The sequence below is a fragment of the Melospiza melodia genome, chromosome 16 (assembly GCF_035770615.1).
Source record: "Melospiza melodia melodia isolate bMelMel2 chromosome 16, bMelMel2.pri, whole genome shotgun sequence".
Classification (NCBI taxonomy): domain Eukaryota; kingdom Metazoa; phylum Chordata; class Aves; order Passeriformes; family Passerellidae; genus Melospiza; species Melospiza melodia.
In genome coordinates this window covers 16,449,115-16,466,283 of record NC_086209.1, presented here as the reverse complement: position 1 = coordinate 16,466,283, position 17,169 = coordinate 16,449,115, and the positions used below count along the sequence as shown (strand labels likewise).

Genomic DNA, 17,169 nt, shown 5'->3' with positions numbered 1-17,169 from the left:
TCTGTTTATTGTTCAGAGCCAGCAGGTCTGGCATAGCATGGCAGATTTTGGGGGTGTTTCAGAGTTCCGAGCAGGGTTTGTGAGGCAGGAGGGGGGTGACAAGGGCAGCCTACCGTGGGTTGGGGTTTTCTCCCTTCTCCTCACGCCTGGGGCTCTGCTCCTCTCGTACTCGGAGCCCCCGGGGTGTCCTTCCCCCTCTATCAGCGTGTAGAATTTCCCACTCTCGTGCTCCAGGAAATAGTTTGGAGACTCTGAGCCCTTCATCCCAGGCTTTCCAAACTTGCTGATGTCGTCACAAGACATGATTCCAATTTCATCCCTAAAAACAGAGGATGATGGAGAAATGAACCATTTAAGGGAAACTTCCAGCATGCAACTGCCTCTCCCAAATGCTACTAATCACAAGTTTTGCAGTTGAAATCTTCACTTTATAAGAGAGGCAATTCAACAAATGTAAATTAACAAAACCATCATTAGGTGCCACTTTAATTGTGAGATGAACATTCAGGAATTTTCTGGGATCTGAAGGAGAACATGAGGAATTGTTTTAATATGAGCAGACAAGAGTTTCCCATGCAGAAACACTCAAGAATAAGATAGAAGTAGACACATAAAAGTAAATCTAACCAACTGTTTAAAGACTTTAAATACTTTCTTGATTTAGGAACAAGCCCACATTTTCTCAACTAAGTGAAAATTAAGTTACTCAAAACAATGATATGGTGCTTAATGTATTTTTAGCTCTTAATTTTCTTAATTATTTACCTTGATGATGGGTCTGTTAATTTTGGTTTTGTTTTATAAATCTAATGAAATCAAAGTGTAAAATTTTATTTTTCAAAACCTCAAATTCCTTAGGACATAAATACCTGGGGCCATAAAGTCCTGACATAGGGGAGAGAATGAAAACATCCTGGAGTGCAGAGTTGTCCATTTTTGAGGACATGCCCATCGTGCTCGTTGGGGTTGTAGAGCTGCTCGTGGGGCTGGTTGGAATCACAGGCTGCAAAAATCAAAAAGGCACATGAAGAATAAATTAATGTTTTCCGTGCTACAAGAAACAACAAAATCAGTGTGTGTAATTTTAGGAATTTTGACCTCTTTTTTTGGATTAGCCATTTTTTTAATTTCTGAGGTTTCTTCCAAAAAGGTGTCCAGTGAAACTCTAGACTTCAAGAAAGCTATGAAAGAAACTGATAAACGACCATTAAATTAATTTAAAAACCACCTCAAGGGAAAATCTGAGACTCAATCAAAATATGATCTTTAATCAATGCAGAAAATCAATTATCTGTGGAGAAAGGACAGACTGTATTAAATGCCATTAATACAGAAGTTAATTACAGAGCTCTGGAATACTTGTACTGAATGAAATGATTGTGTTGGTTTCAGTGGAAGATTTATTGTTAGCAAGGACAGAACATCTTGATTTTTTGAGACAGCAGAATTCATTGTCCTTTGGCTTTACAGCCATGGTGATACAATACCATGGCTATAAAGCTATGGTAAATAGCAAAGAAATAGAAATTAAAGGATATTTATTTATTGTTTAGGTTAAGATTTTTACTTTTTAAACTTTCTCATGGCATTGAACACAATTGTTTGATTCAGATGTCACAGAGAAGCTCAAGCCAATGGTCTGCAAGGACCAGAAGGATGATAACCAAATATGCTAGGCAGGATACAGAGATATAAACAAAGAATATTTTTCAACCAAGGTTCAGTCTGTGTTGATACTCAAGAAATAGGGAATATTTTTATTTATAAAAGTTATGTTTAAATAGATACAACCAGTTTTCTACAGGTGGAAGGAAAAGCCAGTGACTCAAAATTTGGATGAAAGGCATAAACACTGATCTCTTTCTAAATAAAATGTTTTCTATCCTCCAGAGGTAAACACTGAAATATTTTTTATGCAGTTCAAAAAGTAAAAGCAGTCCTAAATACCAAAAAATTATGTTTTTTTATAAGAATGTGATTCTACAAAGGGATCAAAATTAAACTAGTTATCTATGCTTATTGATAAACGAAAAAATAAATGTGTAATTGTTCTGGATCAATTAGTTGTGACAGAAGGATTATTCCAATTTGAAAAGTTCTCCAAATAAAAAGAAAAAAATACAATATATATTATATTTTATTTGAGTGAAGTTGTAGGGTGCAGAGGCCTATTTGCCATTGCCAATTAAAAAAACAAAAGCAAAAACATTTTGTCCTGAGTGGGAAAATAATTAGGGAGTTTAAAATTCAAATGATCTTCCACTATCACATAATGTCAGCCAGAGACAAAAGGGGGAAAAAATGGTGTCACAAATATCACAGAAAGATAAAAGAACACAGAACTGACAAATGGAAACTCTGCTGTTGTAATTCAGCATCAAGGAAAACCCTCTAAAGCAAAAGAATACTACAACAAGGCCAAGTAATAAATTTTATAAGGCCTCAGAGATTCTGTATCATCAATAATTCATAAATTACCTATGTGGTATAATTTTCAACTTAATTATTGCAGAAAAAATATTAATAACCTCTTTAAGTGCCTTAAGCAACAATAGAGAACATGACAACTTTTAAATAAAACTTCCTGCTGTGCACCAACCTGAGGTAACAAATACGATTTCAACTTCTTAAACCCTATTTCCTTTTTGCCTTCCCTAAATAGGTACTGCTTTTGTTTTGGTTGTTTTGGGGGGTTTTTTACCAGCAAAAAATTCATTTCCAGAAAATTGAATGATTTCCATTCTATTTTAAATCAGAATGGAAAAATTGCTCCACATGTGGACACAGGAATCGATCTATGGGGTGCGCCATGAAAACAGCACGTGCAGAGAAACATGTATGGATGAGGAGCTGGAACATGCCATGAAATACAGCACACCCATGTGTGTTATCCCTTTTTTGTGACAGTCTGACTTTTGCTGAGCTGTTTCCCTCTCAATCTCCTTTCTGTGGGGTGTTTTCCTGCAGTTTGGGGCTGTGTGGCCGCTCCCTGTCCTGCTCGTCCCTCGCTGTGGACCCTCCTGTCTGAGCTGTGTTCTCTGCTGTCCCAAAGCCTGTTCTGCAGGATTCATTTAATCCATGAGCAGCAGAACCGCCAGAACAACAACCAAGCAAACAAAGCCAGAAATTCTCCTACAATTCCACAGCTCTAGAGTATGAAAAATGCCAAAGTCATGGAAAGGTGAGGGCAGTGCAGCCAACAGGAGAGGGAAGTGAGCTCACTGCTTCCAGCAGCAACAAGCTGTTGTGTCAGCTGTCCAGGAAGCACAGGCTTCAGTGGCATCTTGAAATTTAATCAGGCTGCTTCCAAGTCATTACTGACAATAATAAATAACACCAGATCCAGGTGAGAGCTGCGGGAAGCAGGCAAACCCAAAACCTGCGCCCTGACACGGATCCAGCTCCTCACGCTCGAGCTCGTCTCTGGGGCAGGAAGAATAAAAGATCTAAAACCGGTTTTCCATGCCTCATAACAGAATCTACTCTTGAGAAATAACACTGGCAGGGCTGGTTTTGTTTTCCAAAGAGGTTTATATTTTTATTTAAATGCTTCACCCCACTATTCTCTGATAAATAAGGAATACACCCCAGGAAGGAGACACTCCAAGCACCCTTTGCTCCTCAGGGGCTCATCAGGAGAGGAGACATCACAAAACCAGAACTGCTGATAATTCAACAAAAGCAGCTTGGTGCACTTTCAATTCTCTGGCTACCACAACAAAAGTTGCATTTTTGCTGGTAAATCCATGCATGCAGAGTGTACAGCACACACTGCTCACTGTGCCACAGCCTCACATCCAGAGCTGCCCCTGAATTATGATTCTTTACTGCACAAATCCAAAGAGAGGATCTCTCTGGAAGCCCTGTGCCATTGCAATTTCCATTTTGCTGCCCCTGGAGGCTCCATCTGAAGTTCACAAGCAGATCCATGAGCATCTTGCCAGAGCAAAGGATGTTATTCCTGCAGTGCTGTGACAGAAAAATCCCCTCTGGGGGTCCCAGGGCCCGGTTCCTCTCCCCCAGGGCAGGCACAGAGAAGGAGAGGTGGCCCTAAATCCCACTGTCAGCATTCCTGGGCTGCAAGGATTGCACAAACTCCTGAAGTGAAGCCACTGTGCAGGATTCAGGAACTCTGAGAAATGAAAGATTTAGAAAATGCCAGGCAGGGAGGAAATCTGCCTGGATAAGCTTGAAGGGTTTGTTTTGTTTCATTAATTTAAAAATCATTCAGAAACACATTCATGTGTCCTATGAACCAAACAAAACAGCTCTGAGAAGCTTCCACATGATGGAAGTGCACCAACTTCTTACAGGATGTTAAATGACATTAAAGACAGCCATCAATAGTTACTGACTTACTGGCAAGCCTTTCCTTTAAAAATGACATTTTGAGTTCAGATTTTCCTGCTGTAGGAAGAAGCAGCTGTGATGTTCACAATTGTCTTTTATTTTTTTGCATCTGCAGGTTTTCAAGGAGTGAGTGCACAGAAAATAGCAGAGGTTTTGTCATCCCTGCTGCCAAAAATCCACCTGCACGAGAGGTGTGCAACAGAAGCAGGATTCTCCTGGAATTTAATGGATCTGACACACTTGGTTACAAACAAGTAGGTGACAGACTGTGAAATAATGGAAACAGGGAGGCACTGCCAGGCAGAACAGGCTCTGAACCTTGTTCTCCATAAAACTTTCTGTAAATGTTCTTTCCTTTCTGAATTCCTGTGGCTCCCAGAGTCACCAAAATATGGAGAAAACAATCTGAGCATTGCCACACTTGTTTATCTCAGAACTCTGCTTCAGAGGAGTTTGGGACGGCTCCTGTTCCCTTCACTGGAAGGTAAAATTGCAGTGTTTCCTCTTGAATAAAGGATTTACCATGACATTGCAGCACCACTTACCTGCAGGGCCAGAGGCTTCCACCTCACATTCTTCAGAAGGGCAGGAGCAGAAACCAGGGTATTCTGAGGACGTTTTTTCAAGGTTAAAATCACTCCATTTGGGTCTTCCCACAGTGCATTTACTAGGTTCTTTAACTGCCAGCCAACCTAAGGAAAAAGTCCATAATTGAATTTTGAAAGCTCTCCATTTAAGTTGAAATGTGAAGGAAATGTTCTGTTAACCAGCAAGGTCTATTACAGCCTGCTCCTCGCAAACACAAGCAGTTTTTATAAACCCTGTTGCACTCAAATCATGCTGCTCCAGCTGGATTTTTATCTTTCTTTTCTTTAGCCATGTTTCTGAACAAAATAAGGCAGAAGTGAACACTGTCACCCTTTCAATAACTTGTGAGATCATGGAACATTTTAAATCAGAAGGTGAGGTCTAAAGTCATGAAATCATTTCAGTCTGAGCTCTGAGTTTTAACAGGGAGTGGTGAGGAGGGAGCCAGACTGTGCTGGAACAACAAATGCAGCATGTATGTGAGAGCTGCAAGCCCCTGCCTGGAGATAAATGATCATTTATTGATTTATCTGTACAGCCCCTGGGCACAGCTGAGCCTCCAAGTTACTGTAAATTGCAAACAGAGCCATAAAAAAGGAAATCACTGGTACTGTAAGGATGTGCCACTCAGAAAAAAAATACTTAGAGACATATCTTAATCAATTTGATTATTTAAATAGGAATTTATGAATTATTATATTATTATGAATTATTTATACACAAAGCCATATAATTTCTTTTTAGGGCTTTTCTCCTTCCCCTGCCTTTTCTGTCCCCCTCAGAGCAGATTTTTAGAGCAGTAGTTCATGGCCATGGTAAAGACCTGCCATAAATGCTGTGACTGCCACAAATCTGACAGAGCTGCACTGCAGGAATTGGGATGCTGTGTCCATACAATTCCCAGACACAACCTTCCCAAGCAGCTGCACCAGCCCTGACACGAACCTGTGAGAATGAAAGGTTCAGTGAATCCCAGAACGGAACCAGCACCAATACATGCAAGCACTAAATATTTATATACTGGCCATGTTTGACCTGTCAGGGTTCAACATTTTAATCATAGTTTCTCTTCTGACCAAAGAGTGAATTCCCACTGCTATTAAAAAGCAGGACAATAAATTATTTAGGTGCTCAGGCACAGAACATCTGCATTCACCCCCTTGTTATATCAGGTGGAGTTTGTAATGACTTCCTCTTAGAGGAAGATAATATCTGATTACACAAAAAGCTGAAGGGAAAATAGAAAACAAACTCCAAGAGATTGGAACAAAAATGGTTTCTAAGGGCTGGAGAAAATTTGGGATATGACTGTCAGGTTCCAAGCTGCCTCCACAGAGGGCCAAAGCCAAGATCCCACTGTGAGCATCCCCCTGGGACAGAACTGCAAGATGTGTTGGAACTCCAAAAAGGATTTTTAAAAGCTTTTAAAACTTCTGTTCTATATTTAATGCTGCTGTTCTATTGAAAACTTTCTAAAAATGCACTGGCCACAGGAAACCAGACAACAGCAGTAATTGTAAATAGGGCACATCCAGACAAATGCAAGCATGGCAGCTTGCATCCCAAAAATCTCCTCCAGTTTGGGCTGTGTTTATAAAACACAGGGGCCATATATATTTTTTTTCTTTTACTCAATTACAGAAATGAAGTGGAACTCTCTCTGATTTTTATAGATTGATGTAATTTTCAGATTGCCGAAATCCTTAGAGTTCCATGGGCTCCTTTTAGAAAAGAATGATAAATAATTAAGTGAAGGATAAATTATTCCAATGAGAATCTTAATGACAAAACCATTAAATACCAAGATCTATCAGAGCACCGTCTGCACTCATTACTACTGGGCAATGATAAAATGCTCTCAGGAATTTGGACAACTTATTATAAATTGTATTACTAAAAATAGCTTTGAATAAAGAGAAGTCATTATAGTGGATTAAAAATCTGAGTTGATAACCAGTCCTTGAGTCAGATTTTGACATTTACTCCTAAAGAATCAGTCTTTAAAGCAATTACTGATTTCTAGCTCTGATAAGATGCATTCTTCACAAAGGTATTTTGCTCCTTTAAGATTTTTAGAACATACAGTCAAAATTGAATTCTCCAAAATGGGTTAAGATATTTCAGCAAAGGTAAATTCACATTAGATCAATGAAGAAATAAAAGACCAACGTGATACTTTTCATTTTCCTCCATAAGTGAAAATGGATGCTAATTTAGATGCTAAAGATGGCAGAAACACAGAAGAATGCAAAAGAATTCACTCAAAATGGTCAGAGACAGATGTTTGAAATTTTCATAGTTTACGATTAAGATTGCCACAATTATTAATTTTTGTTTTTACATCCTCAATGTTGAAAAAGAAAATCCGACAAAAGAAACCTGTGGCCTCCTGTCTGCATTAAAGGATTTGTTAGTTTTCTCATAGAAACTATATGGTGGAAAATTAAGAATACAGCAACTTTTAAAAAATTAGTTTCAAAAGTATTAATTGCTAAAAGAATAAATTTCTTTACCAGGAAATTCCACAATGCTGAGGTAATTTTGTATACCCAAACCTGATAATTTTGTAGCTGGGACTCCTTAACTAATATGTTGAGAAAAACTCGAAAGGCATAACCCATTTTCATTAAGAGCAAAGCAGTGATTTTTAGTTCTCCAATAACTCCTTTAGACTCTCCTCATAATGACTTTGCTCCTTCTCATTCAGAAGATCTGGATTTGCATGAATGGGATTTGGAAAGCATCCTCCCAGCAGCAGGGATTTCAACATTGTTATAAATCCCAACTCTGCTCATGCTTTTCTCCCTTTTCAAAAGGAAGCCTACCTGCCTGGGGATGACTCACTGTAGAAAAATTTATACAAAAAGTTCTTAATGCTACAGATGGACACAAAAAATATAAAAAATCAGTGCATTTTTGGGTGTCTGCAGAGGCATGAAGTGCATGATATATTTGTCTATGAAAGGGAATTGAGAAAACAGCTCAACTGTGGGACAGGGTGGTGTTTATCAGAGGATTCCAGAGGTCTGAGCCTCCAGAGCAGTTATTCACCTCCCTGCCAATTGCTTCCAAACACATTGTACCTATTTATTATAGCAGGAATTCAAAAATAAAAATTAGCTCAGATGGTGGAGCTGGGTGTGCACAGGGGACAGAGGGATCTGCTCCTTTCTCTGCTTTCCCTGAAACTTCTGGGGACAAGGCAAGAATGGGTTCCCCAGTTCCTTCACTCTTTACCAAACCCTGTCAGGACTCTGAAAAATGGAAAAGTTTTAATACAGAATAATAAAAGTTTAAATACAGTAATACCGAGTGTCCCTCACAGCAGGCAGGGAGGTTACACCTGAATTTGCCTGGGGGATTTGTGCCTGCTCTGCTCACTGCATCACCTGGGGTGGGGACACACAGAGCAATAACTAACAAGAATTTAAAACTCCCTTTTCAGGCATTTGGTCTGGAAATCAGTTGTGCCAAATATTTTCTAAATATTTATATCCTACTATATTGCAAAGCACCTGAAAACAAGTAATTCTGCCATGACTGCACTAACCCCTCACAGGAACCAGGACAGATGTTTCCCCTCATGACTCTTCAAATACATAAGCAAAGCCATCTGGATATTTACTTGAACCTGCAAAGTTTGACCTCTCTTCATATTTGCATTAAAAAAAACCCCAGCTGTTGTAAACCCAACTTTTTTTAAGGAAGCAGACTATCAGCTTTTCATATTTTAAGTAATTCACTTTGCCTCATTAGGGAATTAATCAAGAGAACTGGTTTGATTAAGATGGAAATCAGAAATTATTATTAGACAAAAATGTGCTGGAAGATCATAAGACTTTTCTGTCACTGAAGGGGAAGCTCGTCATTAACACCTGTAGCTGATTCACTCTCATTAATATTCGAGCTGCTCCTAACAAGAATTGATGATTTAAAACCAAATGTTCTCCCATTATCTTACAGAGTTATTTTCATTAACCAACGGAGAAACACAGCAAGAATGCAAGAAGGAGCAAGATCTACTGCTGGAGAGAGGCTTTGCTGAGCCCTTCGGAAAGGCTGGGTCTGGAGAATGAGTAACATGTGGCGCTTTGTTTGGAAACAGAAGGACATCTTTTGGGGAAAGAAGTTCAAATTCTCATGACAGCTTTTGGCCTTTTTTTTTTCCCCCCTGCTTGCATCTCCCAACACAGAGTGTGCTGAAACACAGATGGTGTGACCTGGCTCTGCATTTACAGAATTACCTCCACCTAAAATGAGCTCTCATTAGGACTCATATTTACAATTCAGCAAACAGACACCGAGGGTATTAATTCAATGACTGTCTTCACACAAATAAATTAGTGCTGAAATGATTTCATTGTGCCAGGCTCTTGACACACTTAATTTCAAGCATGTAATTTGACAGTGAAGAGTATGAAAGGGCATTAGGCTGCTGAGCATGTACTTGGAATCAAAGTATATTTGGGGTTTGAAGGGACATTTTAAGGTCATTTAAAATGAGCCAGGAGCAGGGACATTCTCAAGTGGGTTTCTCAGAGCCCTGTCCAAGCTGGCCTTGGACGCTTCCAGGGATGGGGCAGCCACAGATTCTCTGGGCACCCTGTGCCTGTGTTTCACTGCAAAAAAATCCTTCTTTATATCCAAATCTCCCCCCTTTCAGTATAAAGTCATTGCCCCTCTACAACAGACCCTACTAAAAACCTGTCCCCATCCTTCTTCTCTGCCCTTGAAATCACAGGGTCCATCCTTCCAAAGAACAACCTCGAGTGTGAAAATGCAGCTCCTTCAGTTAAAACCTGCAGCTGCTTCAAGAGAATATAAGAAACAAGTAGCACAACAGATTTATTACAGATATTTCTGTGGCCTCTTGCTCTGGCACAGCAGTGTTTTATGCCTTGAGGATTTGTTTCTCTTTCTGGTCTTTATTGCCTCTGTCTGTGGAGAAAGAGGAATTCTGTCTCAGCCCCAGCTGGCTGAGTGAACCAAACTGAAATCCTTAAATAATTCCTCTTCCTGTGAGACAGATGACACATTTTCCTTTTTACCCATTACATTTTTTTAATGCTCCTATCTAAGTGAACACCTTTGATAGCTGTAAACGACCTGGAGATCACACGCTATTTCAGACAAGATATTACTAATGTCAAGACAATGGTATCCAAACTCAGTTTCTCCTGGAAACCTGTTCCTGATTAATTCAAAGTTCATCTTTGCCATTTTCAGTCACATCAGCTCTGTGGTGCTCAGTTGGTTTGGGATTAATTACAACATTCTGACTCCTGGAGTCCTTCCAGGTGCTCCTGAGTAACATCGAGCTTTCAACAGGAATTACTAAAAGCCTTCTTATTGCTCTCTGTCCTATGAAATAACCTTCAAATCCTAACCCTCACCAAAAAAAATAAAAATACAAAGAATAGAAGACAGAGAAATTCAGTTTTCCCTTGTTTACAAATCACTTCTCTATCCAGAAGGAGACTAAGTATTGCACAGGTGGTCAGGTAAATGGATCAATATTTATTTGATCTCCAATATTTTCATTGTCTGAAAAACTATCTAAAAAGGAAAATTAACACAATTTAATTTTCATAAGTTTATGCTGAAAAATAATTGCAATATAAAATCCACTATTACAACTAAGCAGCAAAAAATACACTACCTAAAAAGTAATTGTTAATTTTGCAAACAAAGAAGTGCTACAGTGGCATCTTTAGTACTTCTGTAGAATTTTATGAGAAAGGAAGTAAAAATCTACAAGGCACTGGCAGAATTGGTGCCTGTTGTTGGATTGTAGAGAAAATAGAGTTAGGATGGCAGAAATTTAGAATGTATAACTTATTCTTAAAGTTTCTTACACTGTTTTATTAAAATCTTATAAGCAAGAAAAAGCAGAAAAGCAAATAAGGAAATTGGATAATGATTAAATGATCTTAACAGCCAGTGGTGAATTGCCTGCTTTAATTAATTTCTTGCTTAAAGTACTATTATTTTTTCTTTGATCTTTGTAATTGTATTACAGAGTGTTCCTTGGTTAGACCAGATTCCACGTGGAAAAGCTTTTATTTCTCCCCTTTTCAGTTGTTGCATTACATAATTTGGAAGCAGCTGTCCTTTAATACCTCCTGAACACTTTTTAACTCTCAACTCCATAGAAAAGCTTTTGGAAAAATGAAGTAAAACTGTGAAAAGTTGTGCCCGTTCCCTGGGGAATCTGTTCAGTGCCCAAGCACCCTCTGCAGGGAGAGCATTTCCTGAAATCCACCCTGACCCTGCCCTGGAGCAGCTCCAGGCTCTGCAATCTCATTTTTACTCTTTGAGTTCTGCCCTGCCCATGAGTGCAGCCTTGCCCTGGACAGCTCCATAACTCCTGTGAGAAATGCAGAGTGCTGCAGCTGGAATTCAAACAGGATGCTGAGGAGGGTCATGCATTAGGATGACAAACTGGAAGTGCTCAAATTATCCACCTTACTAAAAAAAAAAAAATAGAGTGATGAGCTAATTTGATTGCATCCTGAAAATACCTAAAAGAGAAACCTGCTCTCCAATTTAAGAGATAAAAATACATCGAGATCAAAGGACTGGAAGCTTGTGCCAGACAAATATAGACTACAAATAAAATTACTTTTTTCCCCCCAGCAATGAGAATAATTAACTACCGGAGCAATTTATTACAGGTTGTGGGAACATCAATGAAAGTTTTAAAACTCAGATGATCACATTAAATGAATATGAATTTATCCAGAAAATACACTGGCCTAGTTCAGTCAAAATCAGATTTAATGGCGCTGGTAGCCAGCTATGGGATTGGAATCTGCTAAAAGGGACCCATGCTTTCTCTGCCCAGGGAAGTGTTTCCAGCAATGGCAGGAAAAATGACATTTTCTAATCATCTTCAGGACAGTTTCTTCCAAACACATTGTGTTGAAGGATTTACATTTGATATAATACAAAATATTGGTACCAAAATGCTACAGAAACATCAACCTTAAACAAATGTCTTGGTTAGGATAACCAAAATAAAATCTCTGGAAAACCTGTAGGAACACCAGAGATCTGCAAGCTCTCTGGCCCCCCCAGCCATTATTTTCAAATGGGTTACACCCCTTTTTATGAGCTGGTCGTGCTAATATTAGAATTTTGATTATGTGGAAATTTAATGAGCTGTTGCCTTTGAATAATTCCAGTCCACTAATGGAAATAATGCTAATTATAAGCAAAATATGGATCATCATATCGTGGTAACTGGGGGGAAGAAGGAGCACGGCTGAGGGTGGTTTGCAGCAAGGAGTGCCAGAAGTGACACTTGAAGATCTAAGGGATATTTAAATATTTATATAAAATATTAAAACTCCTGATCCATGAGGGGTGAGAGTTGGACACACACCTCTGAACCATGCAAACACTCACTATTGCTGCCTGATTTTTCCAAACTGGACACATAATGAGACTTTCCCAGCCATTATTAAAGCAAGAATAAGTTTCCAGTGGCCTTTATCTATTTCCTTGGCTTGTTAGAAACTTCAGAATGAATAATTAATTTATTATGGGGGGGATTTTTTTAGAAAAAAAAAGTCTTTTATGGCTCCTGACTCAGCTGTTGGTCCTGTGCCCTCAGGTGGAAAGGGATTACACATATCAACCACCTTGAGCCTGCTGTAATAACAGACATGGAAAGAGTTGCTAAAAAAGCCAATTCTTGAGAAGCTGAATGGGGGATTTCACCTATGGGAGTAAAGATTAAATCAGATCTGTCACTAGAAGAGTGTGTTTGATGGAGAAAGCCAGCCTAATGCATATTTCAGCCTGTAACTATGACAACTCTCTAATACAGATAAGAGCTGTGTGTTGCATTAACATTTAAAGTGTAAATGAATAAGTTATACTTCTTTTCAAGAGAAAATATTTGCTCTCTAATCATAAGATTTTAATAGCCAGACTTTCATATTTCCACTTCACACAAGTGACAGACAGAAAGAGATTTCTTAATTTTGCATTTGCTGTGTCTGGAGATGGGGTTCACCAGGACAAAGTGAAATAGCTAAATTAGGAGTTCCTTAGGAAGTTACCATTGTCCTTATCACTAGTTATCCCTAAGAAATAATAAATACCAGTGTTCCTTCCTCCAGCAACACTGGAACTATTTAAATTATATTTAAATTACATTCTTCAATATTGAGGTTCAGCATCCACCTGCTTATGGTTGTCTTAAAAATAAATCTCCATCCAAGAATGCCCAAACCCCAACCCTGGCAGATTTCTATCAACACTTTAATCATTTTTATATCTTTCCCCCAACAGATTCAGCATACATGGCTGTTACAGCACTTCTGCATTATTAATCTGGATCCTGCATTAAACAGAATGCAAAATTCTGTTCAAGAGGAGAAGTTAAACCAGCTGGCAAGTGCATAATGAGAAGTCTAAGAACTTCAAGGAAATATTCTTGGATCTCCTTATATAAGAAGAGTTTGATGTTGAACAGCAGCTGTGCAAAATGTAAATTTGGCTTAATCCTTCTGGGCTGGTTATGGACTCAATTTGGGCCTTTTCTTATTAAGAATAAGCAGTGAATATGATGTTTAAAAAGACATAAATAATAATAATAATATAGTTGAGCAAAGAAGAATTAGTACTTTTTACCAGTTTTTTTATTTTTCTGTGCTGCAAAGCCTGAGCACAGAATTTCCAGAATACTTACCACAGTTTGGTGGTTGACCTGGATCACCTCATCACCAGCATGGATTTTCTTACACTGGTCAGCAGGAGACTGAGGACAAGAGAGAAAAATTCACTTTACAGGGAGGATGTGGAGGTGGAAGGAAAGAGCAGGAATTAAAACAATGAATGCTGAAAGAGGCAAGAAAGCTGTCCCTAAAGAAGTCTTATTGCTGTCAAATAATGGTAACTGGTCAAATTCATAAGGGAAAAATATTTTTTCTGGTAACATTTGATGGAGTTATCTAGAATTCCATTTGCCATTCCAACCTAGAATTCCAGCTGCCACTTGTGGCCATTTGAGCTATTCCATTGTGTTTAGCTGAGCAGCCACAACCTTGTTGGGATTCCCCTGGGTGAATTCACATGCCATGGAGTTAAATCTGTTACAACACACCCAGGACCAGCCAGGTGTGGGGCAGAAGTCAGGGCTCAGTCCTCTCCAGAGCAGAGTCACTGCTGAGGGGAGCTGGAGATGCTCTGCACACTCAGGGTATTTGTACCTTCAAATGCAGCTCCAGCACTTCCCAGACAGGGCTAAATGAACCATTTGAACACAGAATGTGTTAATTTACAAATGGGTGCAAGGGACTTGCTCTTCAGGAGATTTTATGTACACACACAATTCACATATATTCGCAATCCTGGAGCTGGAAAACTCCCTTATCCTAAATATAGCTTGCTCTGAGCAGGTGAAAATGGATTAAAACCCATTGAGGAACCACTCAAACATGGGCAACTACTATTGCACAAATAATTTTTAGAAGCTTTGGTGAAATCTTAAATCTGTGAGAGAAACCCAGGGCATTCAGGAGATCAGCAGTTCTCAGGGAGCTGAGAACTCAAGCAAATTGTTTGCACTGTGCCCTGGCTTACAGATGTTCTACTGACACAGAGCACACCAACCTGGCCTTCAGGAGGAAAAAAAAGCACAAAGAATTCAAGAGCTGAGACATCACCTTGGAAAATAAACCCAGTGGAAGTTGGCTGGCTGTTCAGTCAGGAGATTTGGACAAGGGGGGAAATTTACTCCTGAGATGCAGGGTCAGAGAGAGGAGAGGACTGAGTGTCCCTTGTCAAACAAAAAGTGCTGAAACTTTTAAAGCAAAATAATCTTCCATAAACAGTTCAAGCTCCCTGCCGAGCAAGCAGGCTCCTAAGAAAGGCAGAAAAGGAGCCACTTGCAGCTGGAGGGGGCGGCCTGGCTCTAAACCTGCTGTAGAGCTGCACAGAGAAAAAGCTGTTACCAAAATGTAGCTGAGCTCCTGGAGAGCTCCTGCAGCCAGCCTAAAACACAAATTGTTAAACACAATAAAGGAGGCACGTGTCAAACACAAAGGAAGAAAGGATTTATCTGAACTGAAAGTGATGTTCATCAAGTGTGTGGAGAAGTTCATGGTCATGACCTCACTGCAGGCAAGAACTCCTCAGCTGCACTGTCTTCAACCCAAAATCCCCCTCATTCCTCTTGTGAATGGAGATTAAAAACATAAAACATAAACAAATAAAAGGAGCAAAGAGAAGAGGAGGCAATACAAGAAAAACCCAAATTGCCACTGACAGGGAAATGACTGCAATTATTTCTGAATCAAATGCCAGAGAGACTCATCCCCCCAGGGGCCAGCCTGTGCTGCCAGAGCCAGCCAGGGCTCTGGGGGCAGGAGATTACCCAATTATTGATTACCCAACAATTAGCCAACAGGGCAATCAGCCAGCCCTGGACAGGGTGATTCCCAGCCTGACTGGGCTGCTCCAAGCACAGCTTTTATCTTCTGCCCACTGCTGGTTCTTCCTTCCCAGCCTTTCCCTGATTCTTCATTCCCAGAATTTCTCTCTCTCTGGTTCTTCATTCCCAGCCTTTCTCTCTCTCTCTGGTTCTCCATTCACAGTCTTTTCTCTGGTTCTCCATTCCCAGCCTTTCCTCTGGTTCTCCATTCCCAGCCTTTTCTGGTTCTCCATTCCCAGCCTTTTCTCTGGTTCTCCATTCCCAGTTTTTCTCTAGTTCTCCATTCCCAGCCTTCTCTCTGGTTCTCCATTCCCAGTTTTTCTCTAGTTCTCCATTCCCAGCCTTTCCTCTGGTTCTCCATTCCCAGTTTTTCTCTAATTCTCCGTTCCCAGTTTTTCTCTAGTTCTCCATTCCCAGCCTTTTCTCTGGTTTTTCCATTCCCATTCTTTTCTCTGGTTCTCCATTGCCAGCCCCTCACCTGCCCGAGCTCTCGGAGGGTTTTGTTCACTCTGGGCTCCAGTTCTGAGCTGAGCCCTGGGCAGATCAGACCCCACCTCAGCCCCCGAGCCCTCCTGCCCTACAACAAACAGGATTTTACCCCACGCTTCAGGTGGGGATGTGAAAACCCACCTGGCTCCAGAGCCACTTTCTCCTTTTATTGGAAACTTGTGGAATTTTGGCAGCCCAGGAGCAAACATGAAACAGAAATATTCCTGGAATTCAAAGTGACTTTAACAAACTCCTTGGCTTTAAGTGGGGCATGGAGGAGAGCAGGAAGCTGCAGGAAACACCTCCATCCACAATGGTTAACTTCAGCTGAGCAGCAAAGGCCTGGCTCTTTCTCTTTTTAGCTGCTTTCCTGACTTGGATGAGGCTGAGCTAATTAAACACTGGCTCTGAGGTCAATTATCCCTTCAAAAGGAATGAAAAATCAATTTGCTGAAACACCAGAAGTTAAAGGTCTTTGAAGCTGGTTTATCTGCACATGTGATTACACTTCCAGCAAAACCAAAAAAAGCAATTTCTTCTGGTGGTGTCGTAGTAAAAAGTTTTGACAATCCAAATTAAAAGAACTTCTTTCTAGTGGCTGGCAATTTAGTAACTCTTCCTGTGAATTTCAATTGTAAATATACCAATATTTCCCCTACAAACTGCATTATATTTCTGAAATGAATTAGAATTACAGTAAAAAAATGGATTAATTATAGTGTGAGTAATTCAATCTATGAACATAATCTCTCCAACATAATCAAGATGGATCAAATCATAATTTTGAGCACCCAAGATACACATGTAGTTATTTTTAGACTTCTAAATGCTGCCAATGGTGACAATATAAACAAACAAATTTCAAGTTTAATTTGCATTAGAATTGTCTTCCCAAATTGTGACATACAAATCATCTGGCTTTCCATGGGTTTGCACTGACAAAGCCCATATAAATACCCCTAAATGTATATAAATCAATTAAAATATCCCACATGGAGCTCACCCATATGGGCCAGCAGAGCAGTGGCACTTGCCAGGCAGGATTTACATCTCACAGAGCTCGTGTGATGCTCCTTGGGCATCAGCAATCCATAAATCCAATATCAGCTGGATAAAACCTAAAGCTGCCACTTGCCCAGCTCTGAGCTCTGGACAGACCCGAGCCTGAGTGGGAGCAGTGACTGGAAGATGAGAACCAGAAGGGTTGTGTTATAAAGTCTGTCACAGTAATTAGATGGCAGCAGTTGAAGGCAATTTAATTATTCAAATTTATAATTATGAACTGCACGTTAAGGAACGAG

At 39.8% G+C, this 17,169-nt stretch overlaps 1 protein-coding gene across 2 annotated transcripts in view; it reads right to left on the bottom strand.

Moving 5' to 3' along the window:
• LOC134425830 (connector enhancer of kinase suppressor of ras 2-like) overlaps positions 1 to 17,169 on the bottom strand; it is a 173,415-nt gene that overhangs the window by 52,035 nt on the left and 104,211 nt on the right. For both annotated transcript variants that reach the window (XM_063170815.1, XM_063170817.1), the window contains exons 8-11: positions 13,637 to 13,705; positions 4,896 to 5,042; positions 870 to 1,003; positions 114 to 319 (exon numbers count right to left, since the gene is read on the bottom strand). In XM_063170815.1, coding sequence (XP_063026885.1) covers positions 114 to 319; positions 870 to 1,003; positions 4,896 to 5,042; positions 13,637 to 13,705 — 556 coding nt within the window. The remainder of the gene's footprint in view (positions 1 to 113; positions 320 to 869; positions 1,004 to 4,895; positions 5,043 to 13,636; positions 13,706 to 17,169) is intronic.